This window comes from Cynoglossus semilaevis, chromosome 6 (assembly GCF_000523025.1).
Source record: "Cynoglossus semilaevis isolate Cse_v1.0 chromosome 6, Cse_v1.0, whole genome shotgun sequence".
NCBI classification, from domain to species: domain Eukaryota; kingdom Metazoa; phylum Chordata; class Actinopteri; order Pleuronectiformes; family Cynoglossidae; genus Cynoglossus; species Cynoglossus semilaevis.
In genome coordinates this window covers 12,941,500-12,968,060 of record NC_024312.1, presented here as the reverse complement: position 1 = coordinate 12,968,060, position 26,561 = coordinate 12,941,500, and the positions used below count along the sequence as shown (strand labels likewise).

Here is a 26,561-nt window from a genome sequence, read left to right as displayed (position 1 = left end):
AATAATAATAATACCAATAATAATAATTAATAAGCAAATAGGCATGGAGTAATAGTGTAGCAGTCTTAATTATTAACTTTGATCCATAAACTCTCTGCAGTGAGTCAGAATAGAAAAGAAATGAAGGCATGTTAAGGCAAAGTCCCGGCAGTAATCTAACAGTTTAATACAGTACAACCACTCTATTGACTAGAGTTCACTACGGTGACTCACCATAGAGGGCCTTGGCGCTGATTTTGCTGTCTGATCTGGCCACTCCACTGCAATGACATGAAGAAACAGGGTTACGCCGTACACCCTTCATTTTCTGTTTCCCCCCTCCTGCACCTCTGAACACCCGAAAAATCCCCTTCACGTCCTCACTGTCACGCAGCGATATATGAAGAACAGAACACTGGACACGATAAGCCTGAGATATTGAGCATATGGACCAGAGAGGGCCACTGAGGGGAGAGAGAGTGGGGGAGAATGGAACAGGGAGGGGGTATGGAGGAAGGATGGAGGCAGGAGCCCAGGCAAAGCAAACAATTTTCAACAGAGCTGCTCTGTGCCCGAGGTCCCTGACCAGCACCTCCTTCCACACACTGGGTTAGTGATTCTTTTCTACTGTGTGACAGAAATACAGCATGATGTGATTAGCTGACCCACAGAAGGTAAACAGTGAGGAGGAGGCAAAAAAGTGTGTGACACTCACTTGGCTGGCCTCGTCGGAGGTCCCAGGACACTCATGATTTAAGGCATTTACCTGAGGAAAGAAAGGAAATCCAACAGAGAACACTATGAGTGGCCAATGTTTGCTCGTAGTTTTTTTTTTTTTTTTTTTGAGCCGCCACTGAAACACGGGGCCGGGATGTTTAAATTTAGAATTTCCAGAAAGGTGGTAGAAAAACAGCAGTAGGTTTCCAGTTTGTTTCCCTTTTTGGTCAGTTTCAACAAAGTTGAAGCCTGCATTAGAGTCCAAACATGTTGGTAGGTATTAGTCAAATACAGACATGTTCATATTTGTAACATTCTAAGAGCTTTAATTCAATTAGCCAGATTACTGGAGAATTAGAACTAACAGCAATAATAATAAGGCGAGGTCAAGAAACAACTTTTTTTTTTTCTTAGCGTCAACGACAAAAAGATATGTCCTTTAACAGTTCCTGCATTTGTTAGAAATTAGGAAATTGGGAGAACAATTAGTGCATCACTATTCAACTGGCAAAGAGGAAGAAGAGAGAAGAGAAGGCCCTTCAGCTTCCTCCTTCCTCAGTGATCGTCAGCACAGTGATTTCACAGTAGATGTCATGTTTGACTCAAGTGTAGAACTTGTCACAGAGTCCACAGACCAGTTTAGATGCGTAGAGGGATAGAAAAGGAAAATCCAGAATGGTCTGAAATATTCAAAATCCAATTGGAAAATATTCAAAATCCAGCAATTGCGACAGCATGTGTTAGCATCAGCAGCCGTGATATCAGGGATCTGCAACTATGGAACGGACAATTAGGACGTTTCCATGAACTCCATGAATTTTTCATCAGGACAACGCCAGGCCTAAAGCTACACATTACAAAAGAATGCCTAGCTAAGGTGTGTGTGTGTGTGTGTGTGTGTGTGTGTGTTTTAATGGCTTTTTATTGATATAATACTTGGTCATAATGGAAGGAGAATAAAAAAACAGAACCAGGAACTAAACATCAGTTAAAGTCTTTTATACTGAAAGAATGGGGAAAGTCCCTCCTTAATCATGTCATATTTTCAGACCATAGTTTTCAAAAGTGTAACTTAAAAATAGGGGGTGTGTCCCAGAGATAAACATCTCTCTTCTTCTCATCTTTCGTCTTTGTCCCAAATCTTTTGTGGACTTTTGCTGTGTGTAGTTTCCTCTACGGTAGTTTTATGTTTCACAAATCAAACTGGTGAACCCTGGAAATCTTTTTCTTTCTTTCTTTCTTTTTTTTGTCTACACCAAATGACAGCTCTTAGTTTTTATTGCGTGGTAGAAAGTGAACCCGCTCCTCTGGAAATGGCTATTTAAAAAGCAGTACTTTGAACAGGTTGCAGAACTATGCAAACAGGAGGAGTTCTGCAGCTGAAACAGACTGTCTGTTCACTGTGCACAGCCAGGTGTTGGGCCTGCGCTGCTGGTAGTCAGGGGACTGCACTGAGACAAAGGAAGACAGCAGGCTGATGGACACCATGTAATTAGATATGCTGTCATATTGACCACATTTGAATAACTGCAATTATTTCATTTGCCTAGGTTTAACACCCTGCCATTTGAACTGATATATATGTATATATATATATGTATATATATATATATATATATATATATACATATATATACATATATATATACATATATATACATATATATATACATATATATACATATATATATACATATATACATACATATATGTATATATGTATGTGTCTATATGTATGCATATATATGTATGCATATATATTTACATATATATATTGTTTTGAAAATTGTGTGAAGTTTTCAAAGCAATATATATATATACATACATATACATATATATATATCTATATATATAGATATATATATAGATATACTGTATATATTGCTTTGAAAATGGTGTGAACTTCATTTAAAAGCTAACTAATGCCTTGCAGTGGAAGACAGTAAATCACAGATGAAGGAAAAGGCAAGGAAATGGGAGAAGAAGAGTGAGTCACACCTTTTGCCCTGAAGTTTCATACTTGTCTGTCAGGCACACGGTGACGTAGTTATGTAATGCACAGGGCCACTACAAACAACACAGAACAGCTGCAGCACATACAGTATCAGTACAGTGGACTGTGGACCAATCAGCTGTTGCACAAGGGCTGTTTGATTTCCTCTTATATCACAATTCCCAACTCAAACCGCATTGTTTAGTAACTGAACTCAATCCCACACTGGAGACAACAATTACCCTGGTATTCGTGTGACATTTAGACTCCAAGGAGCCGTGTCTCACATGAAACAACCGGTTCAGTTTGTATTATTAATCGGCGACAACAGGTTAGGATCCGGTGGCTTAAAGCGTGTAGAGCATGTTTTTTTATTTATTTATTTTTTAACAAGACTCACTACATTTAATTAATAATATTAAATGAACCTAGAACATATTTGTTGCAGGCTGATGAAGTATTTTTCTATACATTACCAAAAGATTACTAATACCCAGTACCCAGTGTGTAAGGGGTTTCTGACTGCTCTTCACAGACTGTTTACGACTGTGCACATTTCTCACCTGCACTTTGGACAAATGTAAAGCTCCTACTCTAACATAAACAACCAGAACGCAGCAGGTAAACAGTGTGTGTTTCTGTTGTTCAGTCACACACACACCTTTATCTCCCACATGATCGTAAACATCAGGGAGGTTACCCATTCAGATACAGTAACTGTAAGGTGGTTCTCCATTTTTTTTAACCAACACGAAGTTCCCCGTGTCCTAAAATTGAAAATTAAATAATAACGTCAATTGAACACAAAGTAAACACACTTCCTCTTCCTCTTTCTGCCCTTCAGTTTGGCACATGCTATTGTTTCCCAGGTTGGACCTGCGCCAGGTTTCGTGAAGGAGGTGAATGCAGAGCGAGACGGACGCTGTCCCAGGAGACAGACGCTGTTACCTTCCTCTTTAACTTTACCAGTGCACAATATTGGGATTAAACAAATGGCGTGAAACACCTGAGCAGCAGTTCATGTCAGAAACTCTGTTGGACAGTTTGGTTGTTTATGTTTATGAGTGAAACTCCTGAATATTTGACGACAAAGATCCGACCCACACACTGACTTGTATCATCAGATGAGCAGTGTGAGTTTCTTTCCTCATATTTTGTGTCCTCTTCTATCCTCCTATCTAATTCAAACACACAAAGCCAACGTTCCATTGAATGGTTGACAATAGGAGTTTTTAGTGCCAGCGTTGGGAAATACAAAGCCAAAAACCAGTGAGTGTCGCGTGATGTCCGCGTGATGAGATTTATTTTAGTGCACACAATCACATGAAAGTGTTGCATCACACCTGAGAGAACGGACAGGACAGAGATCTGTGCTGTGTTGCTGTGAAAACAAAACAAAACAAAACCTCAGTGACAAACCTGAGGTACGAACCTTTACCCAACCCCGCAGCTCATTTCTGACTCACATGTCAACACCTCTGTGTGCTCTCGACACACGCAGGACACTGTATTTCCAATACATGGACTAAATCATGGCAACAATTCCAGCAAAATAAAAATATATGATGTGTTATCTGCATTACGCACCCAACCTCAGCCTTGATACGGAAGAACAACCCTTCACCGCCTGTACAGTATCTTCAGACTTATCTCTTCTCCTTGCGTGTACGTTGATTCTGTACTGAGTGGTTCTGTAACCCACTAAACGAGTGCTCCATTTTAACCCACCGTTACATGATGAAGTGTGTGTAAAAATACAAGAATAGCTGACTGTGCTGTGACTGTAGTAGAAAAGAAAATCAATTGATCCAAAACGGAAACACTCATAGAGACAATGTTCACCTCAAAGAGCCAAATCTTAACAAGACAATTTGCTGTACAAATGAAGTAGCTATGGCTCAGTGGAACAGGTGCTCATCACCCATTCTAAAGGCCTTTCCACATTACACAGTAGATTACCTGCTGCTGAGAATCCTAAAGAAGGAAAAATCAAAATGTTCTTTTTTCCCCCCCGTGTTTTGGAATATAAAAAACTGATCTACGAGAGACAAGTTTTTCAGACCGTTGTCCATGACAGCAATTATTTTGATACGTACAGCACATTCAGGTAACTTCAGTCAGACCGTTACAGGAGACCACTCACAGAGATAATCCCTATCAGATGTGGCTTGAAGGTGTTGACGGCGTCGATGCTTTGTTGTGTTTTTTACAGGCTCTGAGTGAAGGGTGTCATCAATCAACAGCCAAAGACAAAATCAGGTCAGATTTCACAGAGAGGATCCCTGTTTGTTCGCATAACATTCAAATGAGCCTCCGAACACACACAGGCAGGTACACCCCCTCACAGAGAGACAGAGAGAGAGACAGAGAGAGAGAGAGAGAGTAATGATAACTAATTGTGGCTAATTGACCTAGAATTAAACAAGAGATGGGCTTCATTAATTGCTAAAAGATTGATGTGAAAGTTGACCTCAGCAAAACTAAAAAGGTGTTTCTCCGTTCCTGACTTTTCAGTGCCAGCATGTCCATGGACTGTGGGAGGAAAGGCCATGTAGGCACAGAGAGAGAGAGACCCCCGACCACAACGCCAAAACACGCACCGCTGGTTACACACATACGTGCACTACTCATAACCAGGCAAGAAAATAAGTAAGAAAGAAGGAAGGAGTGTAAGAAAGACTCACAGTGGACGAGATGCAGTGGACGACAAACGCGGACGTCAGCCTTTCATCACAGCCGCTCCTCACTCAGCTCCAAAAGGAAAAAGTTCTATCAACAACAAGTCTGACCCTCTGTTGGAAAGCGCAGCACAGCACCGCAGAGCACACAGCACTCCTTCTACCCAACGCGGAGGAGGTGAGTCTACAGCAGGTGAGTGATAGGTGACTCTGCAGGTAACTCAACCTGCACCGAGGGGAGGAGACAGCTGACAGTCAGCAGGGAGGTGGGCCCGTCTGTGGGAGCAGCACAAACGATCTGAAGGCCAGCAGCCAGCTGTGATCGAAGGAGAACAGTTTTATAAGGAAAAACACAAACACAACTGTTGAAGCCGGGCTCTCGGAGCGCGCACAGCTCTCATATCTCTTGGCCGGTTGATTGTGCTATTTCACAAGTGTTCTCGAGATCACAGATTAGACAGATGGAAACTAAAATGAAGCCAAAAAGTAACTGTCAGCTCAGTTGAAAGATGGAAATCATCGTTTTAAATAGCTGTGTTTGAGCCACAGTATTGCAGAAATACACACATTTTATCGCACCTAAAATATTATATTTGTAATATGTAATATTATATCAACATATAGTCGTTTTTAATTCAGATTAGTCTGGCCTAATAATACTTAAGTTCACTCAACAAGGCTTGATAAAATTCAAACTAAATTTAAATACATTCACCTTGTTGCCTGCCTTTTCCCCCATTATAGCGCTGCACCATGAACAGGGGTTTGCCCCCCACTTTGGGAACCACTGCTTTAGCCAACAAATCCGCTAAAATGTACTAAATATTGACTAAAAGATAGTATAGGAAAACATAGAGACAATGGAGGGAAAAAAATGAATGAATTTGTGTTAGTATTTAGTTACATTTAGTATTTTAGTTACAATATGTAGAAAAAAGTATGCATTAATACCCAAGAGTTTACCCTTAAAATAACTTACTTTAAAATACTAAAAAATATGCTTCAATATAACAAAATGTCATTTATGTTAATGACAGATCGTATTTGATAAATAATTCAAGTCTCGTTAAGAAGGGAACGTGTTTGCACCTACATACCCAGGTTAAGGAGCAGGGAACAAAATTCAAGTGTTTGTGAGCCGGGCTGTTACTCAAGCACAATGTCTCTCAGAAACCTGATTTGTTTTGAGACGTCTTACTATGGAAACCTTATCTTTGGGTTTGATCATTAACTTCTGCAGTCAGTGCTGAGAAGTCACATATTTCTACCATTATGAAGCAGGGAAAAGGTGAAAAACCATTACCAGGACAGGAGACATGAGAGGCTCTCTGCTGAGAAGGATATTACATTCGAGCAGCTACAGCCACGTGTAAAGTCTTTACACCACTAAACGAACACATTGGCCTATTGTTAATGCGCAAACAGAGTTCCAATACCATTGCACAAAATCATTTCAATGGTAACATTTCCCTCTGCAACAATTCTGCCCCCCAGTGGAGAAAAACTGAAAATACAGGCGGTGTGTTGACTACTTGTCATACACCCATAACAGCTGTCGGTTTGGTGTTAAATATTTACAGATGAAACAGAACAGTTACAGATAGAACAGTTGAAGAGACTCTGGTTTAAACCTGGCTTTAATCAAAGAACTAAAATTCACATATTCACGATATTTTAATCAAATATTGCTGTTGTATATCATGACATGTGTGTAAGTCTACTCTGGTTTAAACCTGGCTTTAATCAAACTAATATGTGAACTAAAATTCACACATTCACAATATTTTAATCAAATATTGCTGTTGTAGATCATGACATGTGTGTAAGTCGGTATATTTACGTAGTTCTTGCCATGAAGTTGATTGACGTGCATTTATAACGCCTCGATATTTCTAATTATTATAGCTAAAGTCTATCCATTTATTACAAGCCAAGACAACAGCTGATTAAATAAATCATAAAAGTAATTTATTAAAAAATATATTCTGATTATACATGATAAGACACGGAAGATTTAGAACACCCTGATAAACCAAGTGGAGCCAGTGTATCATTTGGTTTTAAAATGTTCCAACTCCACTGTAACTCCCATATCTTTGACATGTGATCATATGCAGCTTTTTAGAAACTTTTTTTTATAGAAACTTACCTTTGTGTTTTATTTGCGTCATTAACATGATTGACCCACTGAAGTACATCCACATGAATTGACAGTTTGATAAAGACGTCACTATGTACATACATACTTTTTGTGTAATCCATAATTAATATCTGAGGCAACGCTTGGGCAACATAGAATCATTTCAGCACACACACACACACAGTTTGTTTTGACTGGATGCCTGAGTGTGCTGAACACACATCATAAGACCACATGAGGTAAGACATACAGAATACCAAAATGAACTGCTTTAACATAGCCAGCTGTTTCATTGTCCAGTGCAGCCTCTGTCTGTTTCTCTTTCTCACTTGTCCTCTGAAACAATCTGCATAGTGTGGCCACAAGAACGGACGCGTTGTTCGGCTTGAATGGAGGAAAAGCCGAGGGGTGAATGGGTGGAGAGGGAGATGCTCCAGCTGTGGGGGGGATAAGACAACACAACAGCATCTCACATGTGGGTGAGGGCTGTGGGAGGAGGGAGGTGTCCAGGCTGCGGGGGCTGCACACAGTGGCATTGTTATAAGGGGGGGTGGGATGCAGCTGATAAGGTTGAGAGAAATGGATCGTTCCCTCAATTCCTCCCCATGGGAAGCCCTGACACGAAACCCTCCCGTAGCCGGTTGAAGAGGCAGGAATACTTACAGTATCAAAACGTTACATGGTCCGTAGTTCAAGGTTCCACGAATGTTTTCAGTAGAACGAGGAAAGAGAAAAAAAAAAAAAACATTTTTCTTTAGATATGGTACATCATGTAGGCATGACGACCGTACTGACTTTTACACACACACACTCCTCTGTGGGGAGTTTTTACAACATGATACTGAAGTCAAGTCTGATTTTTTTTTTTTTTTTTTACATGATTTTACTCAGTGGACTTTGCACGTAGTTCAACTGTTACGTATCACAAGCATCTCTAAAGTACACACAGAAGTCAACAGTGGGCAGAGGGGCTTTTTGAAGTCAACTTTTAAAAAATAAAAAAAATTCTGGACACTATCAGGATATTAACAGCTTCTGATTCTCTGACATTTTAACATTCCATTCCATGTGAGTTTTTCAGCCCAGAAGTTTCTAACTAACTTCTGGGCTAACGTTTTCACATCCTCTCGGCCATATACCTCCTAACATACCCTTCCATAGTAACAATCTGTGCATGTTGCGTAGCATTTGTAAAGTCATTTGAATAAGGTGATAAACAGTCTAAGCTAACGTTTAGCAACGTTGTGATACATTCAACTAATTTCCACATCAGGTGCTGTCTTTCACCTTTTATCATTTTTAAGATTTTTTTTTTTTGGTTTATTTATTTATTATTTCATTTGACTGTTTATTCGTTTCAAACTAATGGCATTTAGAGCCCATTGGATTTAAACTGGTCAGATATGTTTCAACTGGTTGAGTATGTTTCAACTTTCATCTAAGGGCTTGACTTGTTACGCCTTGTTACTGAACCAAGTGAAAATGCTTTTGACTTTCTTTTTTGTACATTTTTGTACGAATGAGATTAGAAACTGAGGTTTGTCTGTACAGACGTTGTGCGTCGTTAGACCACAGACCCCGCAGTGGTTTGGTTTGCGATTTCTTTTTTTTCTTTTTCTTTTTTTTCTCTTCCCTTTTTCCTTTTCTTGGGTGTGAATTGTGGCTGTAGCCCCGCTGTAGCGCACATCATCCCTCACCTGCTCCAGCTGCAGCTCCTCTCTCTCCTCCGACTCCACATCCTGTCTGTGTGAGGAGCGACACTATGAACTCCGCTGGAGACGCGCGTTGACGACTTGAACGCAGCATCTCGTTGTATCGGTCTGTTTTTCCGCGGCCGTTACATTTTTATCACAGAGACTATTTTAACGTAACGAGTTTAAAGTTATTGTTGTTTTTATTATGAAGCACGCGGGGGTGAAGAGAAAGCCCGTCTGAAGGAACAACCTCGAACTTTTCTATTTTCACTATTTTTATTTTTTTTTTATTTTTATTTTGATCAGCCTTTAGTTTTAAATCCAAGTCCGTGAGCAATAACAAAGGCTAGGAAGCTCCAAGTCCGTGAGCAATAACAAAGGCTAATCTGAAGCCAGGAAGATCCACCTGGTGACTCCTGTGGAAGACAGCGACACAAACCACGTTGATTTAACCCTGAGTCCGTGATGTATATGTGAACGTTTCCCGGATCCGAATAGCGTTGGTTCGGACCAGGGGAGACTTTAATGGATTTTTTATGTGGGACTCGCTAGGATGGACGTGGTAGATGAAACAGAAGCGTTACAGAGATTTTTTGAAGGTAAGTATATTTTTTAATAGTAGATCAGTTCAACAGTAAAATGTAAAAAAAACTTAAATATTTTTCTAGTAGATCAGTTCAACAGTAAAATGTATCTCTTAAAAAAACTTACATATTTTTTTAAATATTTTAGCCCCAATTCTATAGCAGAGTGTCTGTTTCTGCCACAGTTTGGTCCATTTAAATATCTGCGTGATTTGGCTTAATTTATCAGTGGTTTCCAGATTTTCTCTGTAGTACTTTCCCTCACATTCCGACATCTTAAAGATTGCTTTGAAAATTCGCGGAGAGCGTTATAATTCCTACAAGAGTGCTATTTAAAATAAGCAAAGAAATACAATAACAAATCATCAAGAAATGTTGAAATAAAAACATGTAAACATCTTAGCCCCCTGTCTGGCTCTGCCCCCACTGCAAAGGTCTGCGCCCCATCTACGGGGTGGGTCCCTCACTTTGGGAACCACTGGTTTAAGCTTTGTTTAAAGAGTTGCGTGCACACATGACAGGTGGTTGACATCATCTGATCAGATAACGTCTGCACTGGCTCGTCCACCGCTGGAGCAACATCTTCACTTTTCTTTTGACTCTGGAAAAATAAGACTCGAAGAATTCAGGAGGGTTTACGGGTGCAAGGAGCAAAAGTGCTGCTGATGGGTAACAGATCACATTAAACTGGGAATCCTAAGGAAAGGAGGTGGAGAAGGAGGAGGAGGGGGGAGGGTTGGAAAGGGTGCAGGAATTCAAGTCAAGATAAATGGTGTGTTTTGCAAGGCTGCTGTGGCACAGAATGCGAGTGTTTCAGACAGACAAGCATGAGCAAAGTGATTTAAACCAGTGATGTGATGTTGGTCGGGGGGTGATGATCATAAATCCAGCTGATCTTGCCTCAGACAAACCCGTTACATTCATTAATCCGCTTGAATACGGTTCCCTCATTGGTTTGTTTTTTATATATATATTTCTGAGTCAAGGTTTTATCTCTGTGAATTTGAGTGCTTTTTAATCATAAATGACTCAACTGTTCATTTGATGTCACAGGATTTCAAAATTAAACTTAAAATAGAGCTGTGTTGTAATGGGATTTCTCCACTGTAAAATCCAACACAAATGCAAAACTTTTTCTTTTTTTTTTTGTTACTAACGTGAATGTCACAGAACTCCCATCATACTCAGTTTAATGTGATTTACTGTGTTTCTAGAGGACGTGTTAAGTGTTTGAAGAGAAGTCAAGCGCAAATGAAAACACACACTGCGGTAATGACTTATCAGCGGTGACACCTAACGCTCTGCTATGGTATACACAGCGTGCCAACTTAAGTACACACAGCCATCCATGACTGTCAGAGATTCCTTGCCATTTTTCTCAAGAATTTTGTGTGTTTACATTCTTGCATTGGGAGTAAGAGAACTGTTCTGACTCGGGCTTCATCTCAGCCTGGACTGAAATGTCAACTCGGCCATTAAGGGTTTACAGTTCAGGTGCTGCCTTCAGTAATCACTTTCAGACGTAACCATCTTTCCAACGTTATATAAACAGTGAGGACTTTTTTCACAGTATATTTTTAGAAGTCTTAAGAAGAGTTAAACCGCTTACAAAAAAGTATTCATTTTATTTATAATTTTAATATCTAATGAACAAGCATCTCTATTTACATACATACAAAAGCCCCATCTCTCTCTCTCTCTCTCTCTCTCTCTCCGGCACACACACGTACGTATGGATACGTCCATATACACAAAGACAGAAAGTGACAGTAATGGACTCTGTCAGTGGCGTACTCTGTTTTTATAGGATTAGTGAAATATGTATCCATTCACACTAATGCACGCTGGACATTCCTGGCGTAGCCCCAGTGGCTGTTAAAACACGGTGAGGTGAGATTGGTGGTTCTCCTCATCATTTCGGCCCTCTCTCGCTCTCCCTCGTTCTGGCTCCATTAGAGTGACAGTGAGCAGACGTGGTGAGGAGGTGAGATACTGCAGACACTGGGTGGAGGGAGAGCGGCCTGTTGAGAGAAACCCTGCAAAAACCAGCAACCCCCCTCGAAACTTGACCTTATCCTCTCTGACTCACGTTTGGTGGTGTTGTGTTGAGTTTCCCCACGGAATTCCAAAACCATTCACGGAATTGAACGCCAACACACATTCATGCAAAACATCAAGAATAGTGAATCTTCTTGGGTAGGTTCTTCAACTTCCCACTACAGAAACTGTGTTAAAACATTAGCCGGTGGCTAAAGTATCTGTTTTTAACGTACCAAACATCCACGGGGCAGCTGAACTACTTCGATCAGTGGTTCCCAAACTTTTTCTACTCTGTTCCACCTGAGAAAACATTGATGTTCATGATGACCAACATTAGAATACAGCAGCGTAGGCCTTCCCTGTTAGCTCCCACCACACAGAAGACATGTTTATTCATTATGGTGGTTATTTATTGTTACCTTAACACTGAATCAGAATCAGCATGGTATGTTTCAGATGTATTCAATTGAAAATGATGATGTGAAAAATATGAATTTTCCCCACGTACCACTAGAGGGCGCTCACCACAGTTTGAGAGCCACTGATTTAGATCATTCCCTGCTACCGTAAACCGTTAATGAATGGTATAGCTGAAAGTGACTTTTTACTGATGAATAAATGTCACTCAAAAAGAGACCGAAGATGCGGTGCGTACATTTGGCTGTTCGCTGTATGTATATACATATATGTATATACATATATGTATATACATATATGTATATACATATATGTATATATATATACTGACAGTCTAATCAACTCATCACTCACTCATTGTGATGCTAACATCCATAATCAATTGCCCAACCTCCTCTTGGTGAGGAGCAACTCCAGTCAACATCTGTTGGTTATAGACACTGAGCAATTTTATGTACGGCAACTTCAGAGTAAAAAATGTAAGTTATCAATTATGTCAGTGAATAAAGGAGGCTGTTCCCCCATCTCGGTGTGGGGCTGGAATGATTGTGATTTCTAGAAAGAAAAGCTCATTCCTCACGGTACTAAATCAGAGTTCCTAGTGTAGTCCTACAGCCGCTGCAAATCAACAATTGTTGCTGTGATTTATGTGGTTAACGAGCTGAAACAACCGGTAGATTGCTCTTAGATAAACACATTGTTTTAGAGCAGCCAAGCTCACCGCGCTCAGGATTTTGTTTTATTTTCCCATCAAGGCTCCTGACTCCCACCAGCGCTGCCTGCCAACTGACTAATCTGCAGCCGGTAAATATTGTTTATGAGCCGACCCTTTAGGACTCATCCTTGTCACCTCACATTTGTGTGCGATAATGTAACGAGAGCCTGTGATGGAAGAATACGGGGGCCTCAGGGATAAATTACACACCTGACACGAGTAAATCAGCCAAGTCGTTCTCAGTATTTTTTTCAGTGTTTTTTTTGTCCTCTCACATATTTGCTGTTGTTTGATGTAGAGTGGGTAGAAAAATTGTACTCGGTCCAACATTGACTGAAGTTTGTACTTTAAGTTAAGGCTCCAGCATGCACATTTACATGCTCAGAATATTACTGCAAATCCAATGCAACATAACGTTTGTTCAATTTTCTTACAAGACACTACTGTGCAGTGTCAGCCTGTTGCTCCGCATCACCTTATCCAGCTTAACCCCTCGCTCCTTACTGGGCAGGTCCGTGGATTTGGAAAACTTGCTGCTTTTTGTAGTTGTCATCGGGCATCATTTAGACGGCCGTTAGCCGAGGAGTAACATTTATTTATTTATTTATTTATATACCTTCTAACTGGCCGTTAGCCGAGGAGTAACATTTATTGATTTATTTATTTATATACCTTCTAACATACCCATCTGTGCATGTTGCGTAGCATTTGTAAAGTCATTTGAATACGGTGATAAACAGTCTAAAAAGTCTGCCGCAAGAGTTTTTAACTTTGGAGAACGCCGTGCTTGAGAAAATATCATGTTCATTTCTGAATTTTCCCAAAAGTCTCCTGCAATATATGTGGAATAGCTTTGAAATGAAAAGAAAGCTTGTATTGTCACTGGACAACGACAAGTCATGCTGTAGACACAAGTCGAATGGCAACGATGAAAAAGAAAAAACAAAACACAATATGAAATATGTCAAAGAAACACACACACATATATATATATATATGTTTTGTATTCTACCTCTGATATTTCCTCCCTTGTGTTTACCTTTCTCCGTGTCTTATTCTGTGTTTGTTTCTCCTCACTCTCCTTCAAAACCCAACCTCTAAGTGATAATGCGTACTTTTCGGACATTTTCGCTCCATTCCAGCCCTGTCACCCAGTAATCCCCTGAGCCACATCCACCGGCGCAGCCAGTGTGTGACAAGGCTGTGTGTGCTAGCCTGGTACAGCTCTTTCTCATGACTGAGAAATAATCCTTATTATAGCACTCCCTGAGCCTTGGTCACACACTCGCTCTCACACACACACACACACGCAATATGCTTTTGCACATAGGCATAACACACTCACGGTGCCGCACGCACTAACTTGTCACGCTAATCTACAACGCTTTGGTCTGAACTGAAAGTTCTTCTTCTTTCGACCTGGTTAGGGAAACATGTAAAAACAACTGAGGAGGACGCCTTTTTCTTCTTCTTCTTCTTCCTCTCATCTTCTGATCCCGGTGGTTTCATCACAAGGATTTCAACATGCTTTGGCTGCGTGCAGGTACCCTGACGTTCCATCTGCTCTGCTTTACTTTCTGTTGTGTTAGAAATCTGGCCTGCAGGGCCACAGCCCTGCTCGCCACTCTTCTACGAAGCTCATGAACTAATGGTGATGTAACATTAGCAGCATTAGCGTTGGTCGTTTATTCACTGCGAATTTGATTTGAAGGATTTGATACTGTTTTTGATCATGTTTGTGCCTTTGCAGTAAAGAAACACATGTCGATTGTTTAATTGCCAGACTACAGACCTAAACCCAAAGTTTCTCTGCTGGAAGTGTTGGGGGGAAAGAATATTCCATTTATGCCATTGTTGATGAATACATATGTCATTGATCCAGATCTTATTTGTTACTTTTATACTGATGTCAATTTTATAGATAAAATGTATTTGTATTTAAAATAACCAAATTACAGTAAGAGCCATTGAGGCATTGAGACACACACACACACACTTACAGCCATTCATACACACAAACAAGTACACACACTTACATGAGCAAGGATGGATGCCCTCAGACACACACACACACACACAGCCACTAATCTCTCAAAAGGCCAGTCTGTATCGAAGTTGGACTGACAATCATCTCACTGTTTCTTGTTGAACACAGCTGGACAGAGAGAACAGGGAAATGTACACATCCATTTGACAACAAGTGAAGCTTCACTGAGCCATGACTGGTTTTTTTTTTTAAATATATCTTTTTTATATTTACTATAATTTCCCATCCTGTTTATGTTGGACATGGCAGCTCAGACAGCGTCAAACGATTAAGACCCAACGAAATGATGGATTCCTGTGAAGAGTCAGATTTGTCCTCTCTGTATCGTACTGTCACCTAGATTTTTTTTGTGAAGTCAATTTATTGCGTCCTCCAGACCAGTCATGTCAGCTGTTTTGTTTTTAATCTCAGTTTCAGATTTTCTTTTTTCTCCTTGCCCTCCTTGGATTCCATCCTTGGACATCCAGCCTCCATTTTTCCCTGCACTCTTTTCAACCTCCATCTATCTATCCTCCCTTTTCATTCCGTGTGCCCTTCTTTTTTGTTATCAGACCTGCCAACTGAAATTTACTGCCTATTTGGGTGGGGTGCACATCTGGGTTTAATTTAGGGGGAACCGTGCGTTTTCCTTTTCCTTTCCTTACATTGGCACGTATAAAGAGACATTAACCATCTGCTCCTCAAGCAAAGACACCCTATCAGTGTAAACACGCCGCACTGGAAAAATAACAACAGGGTTATTATTTATTATTATTTAGCAGGTCGTAAAACGCTGAAATGTAGCGTGTCCTCGGGACGACCAGTTGTTCTGTGGGGACTGCTGTATAATTTGATCTGGGCTTTGGTGAAACAAAGCAAATTAGAGGAAAGTGGTTAGAGTGTATTAAATGATTGGTGATACGTGGCAGCAGGGATCGTGGCGATGGCACTGGAGATGAAGTGGAATTGGTTTCAGAAATGGAAGGAAGGAAGAGTAGCTTTTTAATTCGTGTTTGTTTTGTCTTTTTAAAGTCCAGTCGTGTGTGTGTGTGTGTATTTACTAAACAGAGAAAGGAGACAGACATGCAGCGAGTCTGGGGTATGTCTGCCCACAGACTGAATCCCCTCCACTTATCCATCACGCCGTCTGTCCTTGTAGCGCTCTTCTTTCTCACACTAAATCATCCCGCAGCAGTGGTAGTTTGATACTGTGACCTGTAGCACTTTCTTTAGTGTCACGTTTCAGACGAATGATACGTTTGTAGAAGAGAAAGAACGCAGAGCGACGGACCAACACTTTTTTTTTCTTCAATATATGCAGAAGAAAGGGCTCGTTCTACGTGTCGATGTCGTAAAGATTAGCTGAGGTCATGGGTTTTGGATTTGGGAGGCTTTGGTTTATCAAAGGGGCAAAGTGACCCTCGGGTCACACACATGCACCCTCTTTATGTATGTGTATATATATAAATATATACACATACATATGAATATATTCAATCACTAACGTTCATTTCTAAAAACAAAAAGCTTCAGGTTGCCTTTACTGCTTTATTGTATTTTTTCTAAAAACATGATGAGCTTAATTATACTGAAAGAATTTGTTTTCTAGCTGGAACAACTTAGATGTATCAGTCAGATGTTGGTAGGAGAGTGGCTAAATTTAATAGCAATAGTCGTTGGTGTTATATTTTTCTTTATGAAAAGCCAAAGTTATATATTTTTTATGCAAAATCTTTAAAATGTTCCTTATTCTAGCCATTTATCATTATTATTGTATATATATTTAGCTGGGGAATGTGTATATATATATATGTATATATATATGTATATATATATATAATATTATATTATTCTTATAATTATCATTATTCATCCAGTTCAATATTTAAATATATTTATATTCATTGTCCAATCAAATCTTTGGACATTTAAGTAGTTCACGAACACAGTTGTATCTTATTCAGTGGGTCGTAACAACACGTGTTTTGTGTTTTTGAGACAGTCTCCGTTTGTGTCAGTGAGTTGTGTCGATGAAAGATTCCCGATGCTAATTCCCAGATGCTCTCCGTCTCCCCCTGTTTGTTCCCATTCCTCCCTGCACTGCAGGTCATGATATTACCAGTTCTCTGGAGCCAGCCAACATCGACACCAGCATTCTGGAAGAGTACATCAGCAAGGAGGACGATAGCACCGACATGTCAGTGGGGACTCCACACTAACCCAGCAACGTCAAAACAACATGCAACAACTGAATCAGATCATGTCGTTACGGAGGAATTTGTTGTCTCTGATAAGACTAACCCTGGTTTTTTTTTCCCCCTCCTTTCTTCACCCTAGCTGTTTCTCTGAGGTCCACAGCACCCCAGGACCGAATTACTCATCTCCCCAGGCAGGAGCGTCCTCCTCTGGGGGGTTGGTGTGTGGTTTGAGCCCCCCTATTCCATTACGTCAAGGATCCCTCCCACCTGGAGCCCCCACCTGTCAGAACGCCTACCCCCCAGGTCCATCTGTGGGCCTTCGACACAACTACCCCTGCTTAGGACAGCAGCAGCAGCAGCAGCAGGCGTACATCAAGCCTGAGCACAGGGGCCACTACGCTCCGGGGTGAGACGTCGTCCACGGAGGCAGATGGATGGATGTTAGGGATGGAGGGAAAATACCATGAGCAGATATGTAGGAATTTACAAAGAAACGCAGGAGATACTTCTTAAATTGGTATTCAGCAGAAGCTGCGTCACGTGACACATTGTGTTCACACTCAGGGCCAAGTGAAACCAACGAAAACTCACACTTCCTTCTATTATGCAATCAATACCGGATTGGGCTTCATTTGTACAAATAAAGCATCGGCTGGTCGTGAGGAGGAGGGATGCTGATAAGCAGCAGATACAGAGAGTCGAATTACATGCAGCAGAAAAGGAATCCTGGCACACACTGTCTGGTACAAAACATGTCCAGATCGGCTGATACCAGAGTAGAATTTGTTCCAGTTTTTTTTTTTTCTTCAGTTTCCACTGAAAGTTATCAATTAATCCTTCGGTATCATATTAAGTAAACACGTTCTTTTTTAGTTTCCCAATTTTCCGAAACACCTCATTTCAGTCTGCTAACTCTTCTCCTTTCATTGTTCCACTTTTTTAGGACTCTGCCTGAGTCGCCCCCTGACTCCAGCTCTGAGCCATACTCTCCACAGCAAGTGAATGGTGAGTATCCGACACTTGTTCCTCCCCAAATGTAAACGTAAAACCAAGCGAGCAAGAGTCCAGTCAGCCCTGTGCCGAAGCCATAATCTGTTACTTCATTCAATGTAAACATTAAGATTAGAGCTTAGTCCTAATGTATATATTTTTTTAAATTCTTGAGATTGGCCTTTTTCAGAATTGAAATCAGAGAACACCATGTTTTACAGGCCTCGTGTTTCTCTTGCGTCTTTGTTATTCTTACATATCTGTAGTTGTGTGTTTTGGCACAGCTCCGGCTTGAAACAGTGGAATGTACATTTTCTGCATCGACTCCGAGTCAATACACGGGGTGAAATGTTAAACCGACACGTCGACCATGAGAGGAGGGATGTTTAATTATTGTCTTCACTTCAGTATCGCTCGCGTGTCTTTCAGATTCTCACATGATCAGGACTATGACACCAGAGAACATGTGTCACATGACCCCAACGCCCCCCCTCCACTACACCAGCATGCATCGGGACATGTACCTGAAGCCGGAGCCGATGACTTCGCAGTATGCTGTCGGTCCCACCTCCGGCGGAAGTGGCGACATGCAGCAGACGCAGATGCTGCATCAGCTGCTGCAGCATCCTCAGGGGCAAGAGTGAGTCGTGAGGGTATAAACAGCTGGGGTTGGGGGGTTGGGAGGGGCAGGCGGGCACCAATGAAGGGTGGTGATCTCCAGTGTAGGCTGACGGAAGGAATTGTGGGAGACGAAGTGTTTTTCAACCTTGGGGTCAAGACCCCACAAAGGGTCGCTTGGAATTCACATGGGGTCACCTGAAAGGTCTAGTAATTGATAAAAAAAAATACTGATAAAAATATTTATTTAATTATTGCTCTCACAAGTGACAGCTATTTGAGTTCCTTTGAGTATTTTGTGCACTAAACTCTCTGGGGTCACCAAAAATGTTTTTGATTTGGAAATGGGGTCACAGGTCAAAAAGGCCTCTGGTAACCAGTGGAGTAAAATGTGTTCATGTTTTCATTTCCTCGTACAGAGGCGTCCCTATTCATCAGACCAAGAAGAGGAAGCACTCGGACTCACCCAACAGCACCCTCAATGCACAAATCCTCACAGGTATCATCAAACAAGAACCAGGTAGGCAGGCATCTGTCTCCTCTTCTTCACCTGCTCCACATAACGCTCAGCTGCTCTTGCTGATCCTCGACTAACTCTCACGCAGATGCAGATCTTTTTTCCGAGCAGCTGTGCACATTGGTAATGTTCTTTTGCTGCGTTTAAAACTCCTTCTCTTTCCAACTGCTCACCACAGGTTTAATGCAGGATGGAGACAACGCCTACCTGGACCCCAACTATCAGTGCATTAAGTGGCAGCCTCACCAGCAGAACAAGTGGACGCCTCTGTACGATGTCAACTGCAAAGAGCTGTGGGTTGAATTTAAAATTGAGCATACCTGCTCTCCGAGCCAAACAAAAGTGAAGGTTTTTTTTTTTTTTTTTTTTTTAACTGGTGTGAAGGATAATTGTAGAGAGCGTGCGGTGAAGGAGTAGCAGGGTTACGGAGGTGGATGAATTCCTCAGAGGTGAGCTGTGTGGGGGAGTGAGCCAGCACAGGGTTTCGACTCAGAAAGACAACGTGAGGATGGGGTCAGGGGATGAATTAGTGCACATCTTCCCGTGCTTTTCAATGCCAAAAAAGAAAGAAGTAAACGGGGAGGAAGGTTAGCGTGAACTCCTTCAGATATTTTATCAAAGCCACCTGGTTGTCCGTATCAAACTGTGAGCGCTACGTTCTACCTGTGGAATGAAAAGGACTTTTTAGCTCTTCATAACTTAGATTAAAGGCTCACGGGAGTCCTGTGAACGATACCCGTGGTACCGTAGGCTACGTTATGGTTCAGTGATCAACACCGATGCGTTGTAGGACAATGGTTATATTTTTATTAGGGCTGTGAACTGATAGGAATATTTCATGGTGAGTAACCTCATGCAAATTGACCGTACATTGTTATCAGTTATTGTAGTAGTGACGTTTTTCCTGCTCTTCTAAACACGGGCGTTGACAAATATGTCTGCTCGATGCAAATGTATGTTTATTGTTCCTGCAGAAATTCAAACAAAGGACGAATAGAATCAGGACAAGACAGATATTACCGCAATATATATTTATTCATTAAATATATTTTAATGACTAAATACACAGTGCTGTGTACAGGCCCCATCACAGGATGTTGTTGATCACATGTTAGTTTAACTTTTTTGACTACATTCTGTGTACAGGCCCCATCACAGGATGTTATTGATCACATGGTACTCAAAACATCATTTTCACATCAGTGACTTTTTTCTCACCGTTCTCAGTCCAATGCCCACGTACCGTGTGGATGCAGACAAGGGCTTCAACTTCTCCTTGGCTGATGATGCCTTCGTGTGCCAGAAGAAGAACCATTTCCAGGTCACAGTTTACGTGGGCATGCTGGGCGACCCCAAGTACATCAAGACAAATGACGGGCTGCAGCCCATAGACTGTTTCTATCTGAAACTACATGGAGTGAAGGTGAGGTTCAAACAAATCAACCTGAGAGACGACAGTAAGAGCCGCTGTTTAATTATTACTGTCATTATTTCATTTGTCTCCTTATTGTCAGGTTGAGGCGATGAACCAGTCAATCAGCGTGGAGCAGTCGCAGTCTGACCGCAGCAAGAGACCCTTCAAACCGGTGCTGTGAGTGAAATAATCACCTGAGAACTGTTAGCAGTCGTTCCTCGCTGAGCTTGATACAAATAGCTGCAGAGAAGTGGTTTGTTTATGTCGTACGTCTGGGGTCTTTCACAGAGTCACCTTGCCCTCAGAGCAGGTCACAAAGGTCACGGTGGGCCGTCTTCACTTCAGTGAGACCACGGCAAACAACATGAGGAAGAAGGGCAAACCGAACCCTGACCAGAGGTGAGTCACATGTCATGATGAGTCGCATGTGTTTAGCCACAAAGCTAAATATTTTAGGCTGAAGAAAAAAGTTTAGGTTTTGAAAAGAAAAATAATTTTAAAAAATCATAAATCTAGCCAAATTATGACTAACATGTACGTGATGAATTAAGTTATCACACAGCTAAAATATAAATAAAAACTTCAAAGTTCAACGGACGAGGAAAAATAGCTAGTCCTAAACACTGAATCATAAATCAAAGTGGAATTTACGAGAATATTTCACACCAGCTCCAATGGAGTACTTCCTACTCTTTTCTGCCGTTGCAGGTATTTCATGCTGGTGGTGGCGCTGCAAGCTCAGTCCCACAGTCAGAGCTACACTGTGGCTGCTCATGTATCTGAGAGGATCATCGTCAGGGTAACGTCTGGCCATGTCTGTCTGCCTCCTACAACAATCACACTATTCACACCACGCTGTGCTTTACAATTCACACCGTTTTGTCTGTTTTGACTTCCTTCAGTCACCCTGTGGTTCATTTTGAAACTGTAGTTTGACCGACTGGATATTGACGGCCTTTAAAAAAATTATTTATTTATTACAGAATAATGAGAATGTATTTTCCTGTAAGTAGGTGGGATTTTAAAAGTGAATTAAATTGTTAAATGTCAATCCCTCTACCCTTAAGATTAATGATTAATGATGAACCTTAAGTCATTAAGTTAAAGGCAGCTACATTTCCAGACCTAGTTTGTAGTATATTAGAGCACTGTAGCTTTACATCCACTCATCCAGTTACATTAGATGCTGGAAAATGCATTCATTTTGCTCAGAATAACACTCACATCTTCTCCCTTTTACCGTTAAACTACACTCAGTGGACAACATTGTTGGACAATTCGCTGATAAAAGTTGATTTTTTTTTTTGTTCGTGTAAATTTCCAAACACGTTTAGAGCTTTAAAGTTTGATTCCGGCAACTTTTATATATTAATAAAACGGTGGAAATGTATGTTTTGGCTGTGGAGATCTGACGTTGATGTTGTAAATATTTATTAAAAGGCTGTGTAAAAATGTCTCAAACTAAACCTCTGAAGATGTCATTCAGAGACATGGTCCAACGTTTTGTCCAGAGAGTGTATTTTATTACATTATACAATTGTGTATTCTTATAAAACCGCTGCTGTTACTAGAAATACTGACGTGAGTTGAAAATGATTGGCGTAAACCACAGTTTCTTTGTGCACTCTTCTCTCTATCCGTTACAGGCGTCAAACCCCGGTCAGTTTGAAAGTGACAATGAGGTTCTGTGGCAGCGCGGTCAGCTACCAGACTCCATCTACCACCACGGCAGAGTCGGCATCAACACCGACCGTCCGGACGAGGCTCTCGTCATCAATGGCAACGTGAAGGTCATGGGCTCTCTGGTTCACCCATCGGACATCCGGGCCAAAGAAAATGTCCAGGAGGTCAGGATGACGCCCAGTGTGTTTGCTTAGACGTAGATGTGTGTTTATCGAACTGTCGGTGCCTCATGTTGAGCCTCATCGATCATGTCACTCAAATGCTCATTATCCAAAAGTGATTTCTTGAATGTTTCATTTTGAGCACTGTGTGTCCATACCATCTGCACGGATGTCACTGTCATTCTGCCTGTGTGTAGGTCGACACCACAGACAATTTGAAACGGATTTCTCAGATGAGACTGGTTCAGTACCAGTACAAGCCCGAGTTCGCTGCCACCGTGGGCATAGAGAACACCGCACAGACCGGTAACAACTTCATCAGTAACACGTGGAGAGAACATCTCAACATTTGTTCCTGCTCCTCCATTTTTTGTCATGCTTTTTGTCGTAATATTTGTCCTCGGCTCATTGTGCATTGCTCTGAAACCCGTTGTGTAGGTTTTCCATCGATTGTACTTCAGTGTGTCTTTGTTATGACCTACCGTAGGAGTCATTGCTCAGGAGGTGCAGCAGATCCTACCGGAGGCAGTGAAGGAGGGCGGTGATGTGGTCTGTGCCAACGGAGAAACTATTCCCAAACTGCTGGTTGTAAACAAGGTAAAAAAAAAAACACGCTTTATCACAGGTTCAAATTTGGTAAAAAAAAACAAACAACATCTCTCTTTAGATTTTGATTGGTGATCAGTTGGAGTTATTTTCAAACCAAATCTTTTGGCTAGTGTTTGGCTAACTTTTCTAAGGCTGGCTGCAGGCTAATTTGAATCGTAGGTCTATTTACTATTACGTTGCTAAGTTTTTGATAGTAATAGTTAAACAGATTTTGTTTCTTAGTTAACTTTTAATTATATCACACATTATTTTTGACATTATTTTTTAAGTTAACTCCAGGCGTCTTTGAACTAACCTTCCTTCTTAGTTAACTTTTAATTATATCACATATTATTTTTGACATTATTTTTTGTTTTTTTTATGCCTTAAGCTCATTTTAAATTCCTCTGAGTTCGCTCATTTTAAATAGTTTACTTTTGCTTTTGTTAGGTATTTTTTTTATGAACAGTCTTTTTTTTTAAGCTGACTGAAAATTTGCACTTTTCAAACCTTTAAAACACATGGGGAAAGACATGAGACAGAAACTGACAACAGTTTCCAAACACATTTTGTAAAGTTATATTTCTACAGTATCTGATCAGAGCTACTGATGCTATTTCATGGGCAAATTCAAATGTTTCTTACTGCTCTTCCGCCACTCGTACCTCCACAGGATCTCATCTTTATGGAGAACGTGGGTGCAGTGAAGGAGCTGTGCAAGCTGACTGACAACCTAGAGAACCGCATCGATGAACTGGAGCGCTGGAGTCGCAAACTGGCCAAGCTGCGACGTCTGGACAGCATGAAGAGCACCGTCAGTGGAGGCACTGTCAGGTACGGAGCAGCCAAAGAGGACGTGGCGGTAGAAGATGAGGTTGTAAAAGTAAAAAGGAAATAAAACGTTGTCGGTGTTGTTGACATTTTCTCCTGTCCTTGTAGCCAATCAGGGAGCTACTTTAGCAGGACAGGAAGTGGTCCACTCAGGAAGAAGACGGTCAAATCCGGGACCAAAGTCCGTAGTGATGCCTAATGTGTCATTATACATCCCTGTGTGCTGTGTGTGTGCATGGACGTCATGTATTTCTTCCATTGCAGAATTCACCTCCAGATCAGGGCTGCATCAGTCAGAGGTTCATGCAGGGAACCATCCTCGCCCTCGTCATTGTCATGGCCTTCAGGTACAACAACAAAAAAGTTGTCCAAAGTAGTGACACAGTACTTCAGCTGATCATTGTCTGTCTCCCTGCAGTGTGATATCCATGTCTGTTCTGTACGTGCTGACGCTTCACCACAGAGGAGAGGTCACTGACAGGTTTGTTTTCAGCTTTTTCTCTGTCAACCTTTTCTCCTTCTTCTCTGCAGCAGCTCTCAGAATAACAACTGTCCCCACTCTCTGTAGCTCTGTCCCGTCCTGTGTCCTCTACATCTCTTGGATGCCCGTCTTTACCGCCACTGTTACTTTCTGTCCATCTGTGTGCTCATGGTACGCCTCCACCATCTGCTCCTTGTTTCTGCCGTACTCTCTCTGTCTTATCTTTTGAGTGTGTATCTTGTTGTGTCCTTTTGTCCGCTCTGACGGCTAGTCCAGAGAACAGAACGTTATTTGATTTATGTGCATTAATATTCAAGCTAAACCCAACTGTATGTGACGCAGGTCCAGAGCTGCTCTGGGATCTGCACACAGGAGTCAGTTTATTCCACTGTCCACGGCTCCTGCACCTGGTGAGTGAAGGACACACATGTCAGTTCTTTGGGTCTGAGCCTAGATATGAGTATGAGTGTGAAGGTTTGCTTGTATTATTTGTGGCTCTGTGTTGTACTGGTCAACTGTCCAGTGACTGCTGGGATTGGCTGCAGCTTCCACCGCCTTCCTGTATAGAACTAAGCAGTAGAAAATGAACGACTGGGTAGAATATAATACATTAACATTCAATCACTGAAGGAAATGGAAAAGGACTACTATAGTACTGTATAGTTTTTAAACGCAATGCAAGTAATCCAAATAAGCACGTTTTTTTTTTACATCTGTGACCCACTCACAAATAGCCCAGCGGGCCACATTGGGCCACAGCCCCCGTTTTGAAGGTCAATTCAAATTCAACAGTCTCACTCATTTCTTCTGCAGCGTGCTGTTCGACTACACCCATGAACAACCAGTCTGCTACAACGTTGACACTGAACAGCAACCAGTCCACAACCGGTGAATAAACAAACACATAAAAACACATCTGTTGTTGACTTTCTTTATTGACGGTTCATATTTGACTTCTCTAGATTCAGAGAGCCTGGTCCCCACGCCTGCTGTCATCAATAAGAAGGCCAAGTCCAGACTGATGGACAAGGACGCCCACAGTAGAAACCGTCTAAGTCACACGTCAGCGCCTTTGTACTTTTCCAAGTCCAAAAAACCAGCGTCCGCTGACCAGGAGGGTGCGGGCGCTAACAACCGCCTGCCTGGGGGTCAGCCGTCGCCACGGAGACAACGCAGCCTACACGCCAAGGGTAAATGACTCCGACCCAGACGTCGACATGACACGTTTGTACATAGAGTACTGTATGTAAACACAGTTAGGCCAATTGTTGAACGACAGCAAACAAAGGCTGTCTACACACTGTATAAATGACAGCTCTGAGTGGCTCATCGTCAGCGTTCTCTCTCCTGCAGGAGGAATGTCCGCTCCCTCGCTGACGGGTCTACACATCGTGGAAACAAACCAAGCCATCGCCACACAGAATTGTGCAACACCTAAGAGCTGCAGGTAGATAAATATACAGTGATAATCCTCGGAATTCCCAAGGATTAATCTGTTGAGGTGACGCATGACAACTATGATCATCACAGTTAATGACTTCATGAATCCTGTTTTATTTTTTCAGGCCTGTTTGTATTAATGCTGTTTGTTTTGTTTTTTTCCTTTTAACAACTTAAGCTACACAATATCACTGCATGGAAACAGGAATTCTTCAGCGTCTGTATTAATGCTGTTTGTTTTGTTTTTTTCCTTTTAACAACTTAAGCTACACAATATCACTGCATGGAAACAGGAATTCTTCCGCGTCTCAGATCACCTTATACATGATGTGAGTATGTGTTGATATGGCTCAGGTGGATGAACAGCTGATATAGGATGTTATTTTGACAGGGAAATGTAATTTAGAGTAAGAAAATTTGACGTTTTGTTTAATGTGACTGAATGACATCCTGATCTGTACTTAGCGTTAGCTGTTCCGGCCCACAACAAACATGGCTGCCAGTGGGGACACAAAAAAGGGATGTTGAACAAAACAGTCTAAATGAAAACTGAACACTTTTAACTAATGTCAATGGAAAATAAATGTGTTATTTTTATGGCCGAATTCAATGGGAAATGAACACATTTAGTTCTGAGAATTCCTTCCTTTTACACAG

At 41.4% G+C, this 26,561-nt stretch overlaps 2 protein-coding genes across 3 annotated transcripts in view; one reads left to right on the top strand and one right to left on the bottom strand.

Moving 5' to 3' along the window:
* eps8l2 (EPS8 signaling adaptor L2) overlaps positions 1-5,547 on the bottom strand; it is an 18,503-nt gene extending 12,956 nt beyond the window's left edge. The window contains exons 1-3 of one of the 2 annotated variants that reach the window (XM_008312152.2): positions 5,374-5,547; positions 695-745; positions 214-260 (exon numbers count right to left, since the gene is read on the bottom strand). In XM_008312152.2, the coding sequence (XP_008310374.1) occupies positions 214-260; positions 695-729 (82 nt within the window). In that variant the 5' untranslated portion in view covers positions 730-745; positions 5,374-5,547. Of the gene's footprint in view, positions 1-213; positions 663-694; positions 746-5,373 lie in introns of those variants that run through there. The other variant, XM_017033053.2, reaches the window with a different exon arrangement.
* Positions 5,548-9,562: 4,015 nt separating this feature from the next.
* myrf (myelin regulatory factor) lies at positions 9,563-26,279 on the top strand. Its single transcript, XM_025056349.1, has 25 exons — positions 9,563-9,800; positions 17,090-17,180; positions 17,321-17,587; positions 18,125-18,186; positions 18,601-18,811; positions 19,209-19,309; positions 19,485-19,599; positions 20,534-20,729; positions 20,821-20,897; positions 21,009-21,119; positions 21,429-21,534; positions 22,367-22,567; positions 22,762-22,870; positions 23,052-23,161; positions 23,826-23,986; positions 24,092-24,164; positions 24,248-24,330; positions 24,402-24,464; positions 24,552-24,635; positions 24,807-24,874; positions 25,278-25,352; positions 25,427-25,654; positions 25,818-25,911; positions 26,083-26,125; positions 26,259-26,279. Exons 1-25 carry the CDS (start codon positions 9,755-9,757, stop codon positions 26,277-26,279), a joined length of 2,796 nt encoding a protein of 931 aa, XP_024912117.1. The 5' UTR covers positions 9,563-9,754.
* Positions 26,280-26,561: the final 282 nt, after the last annotated feature.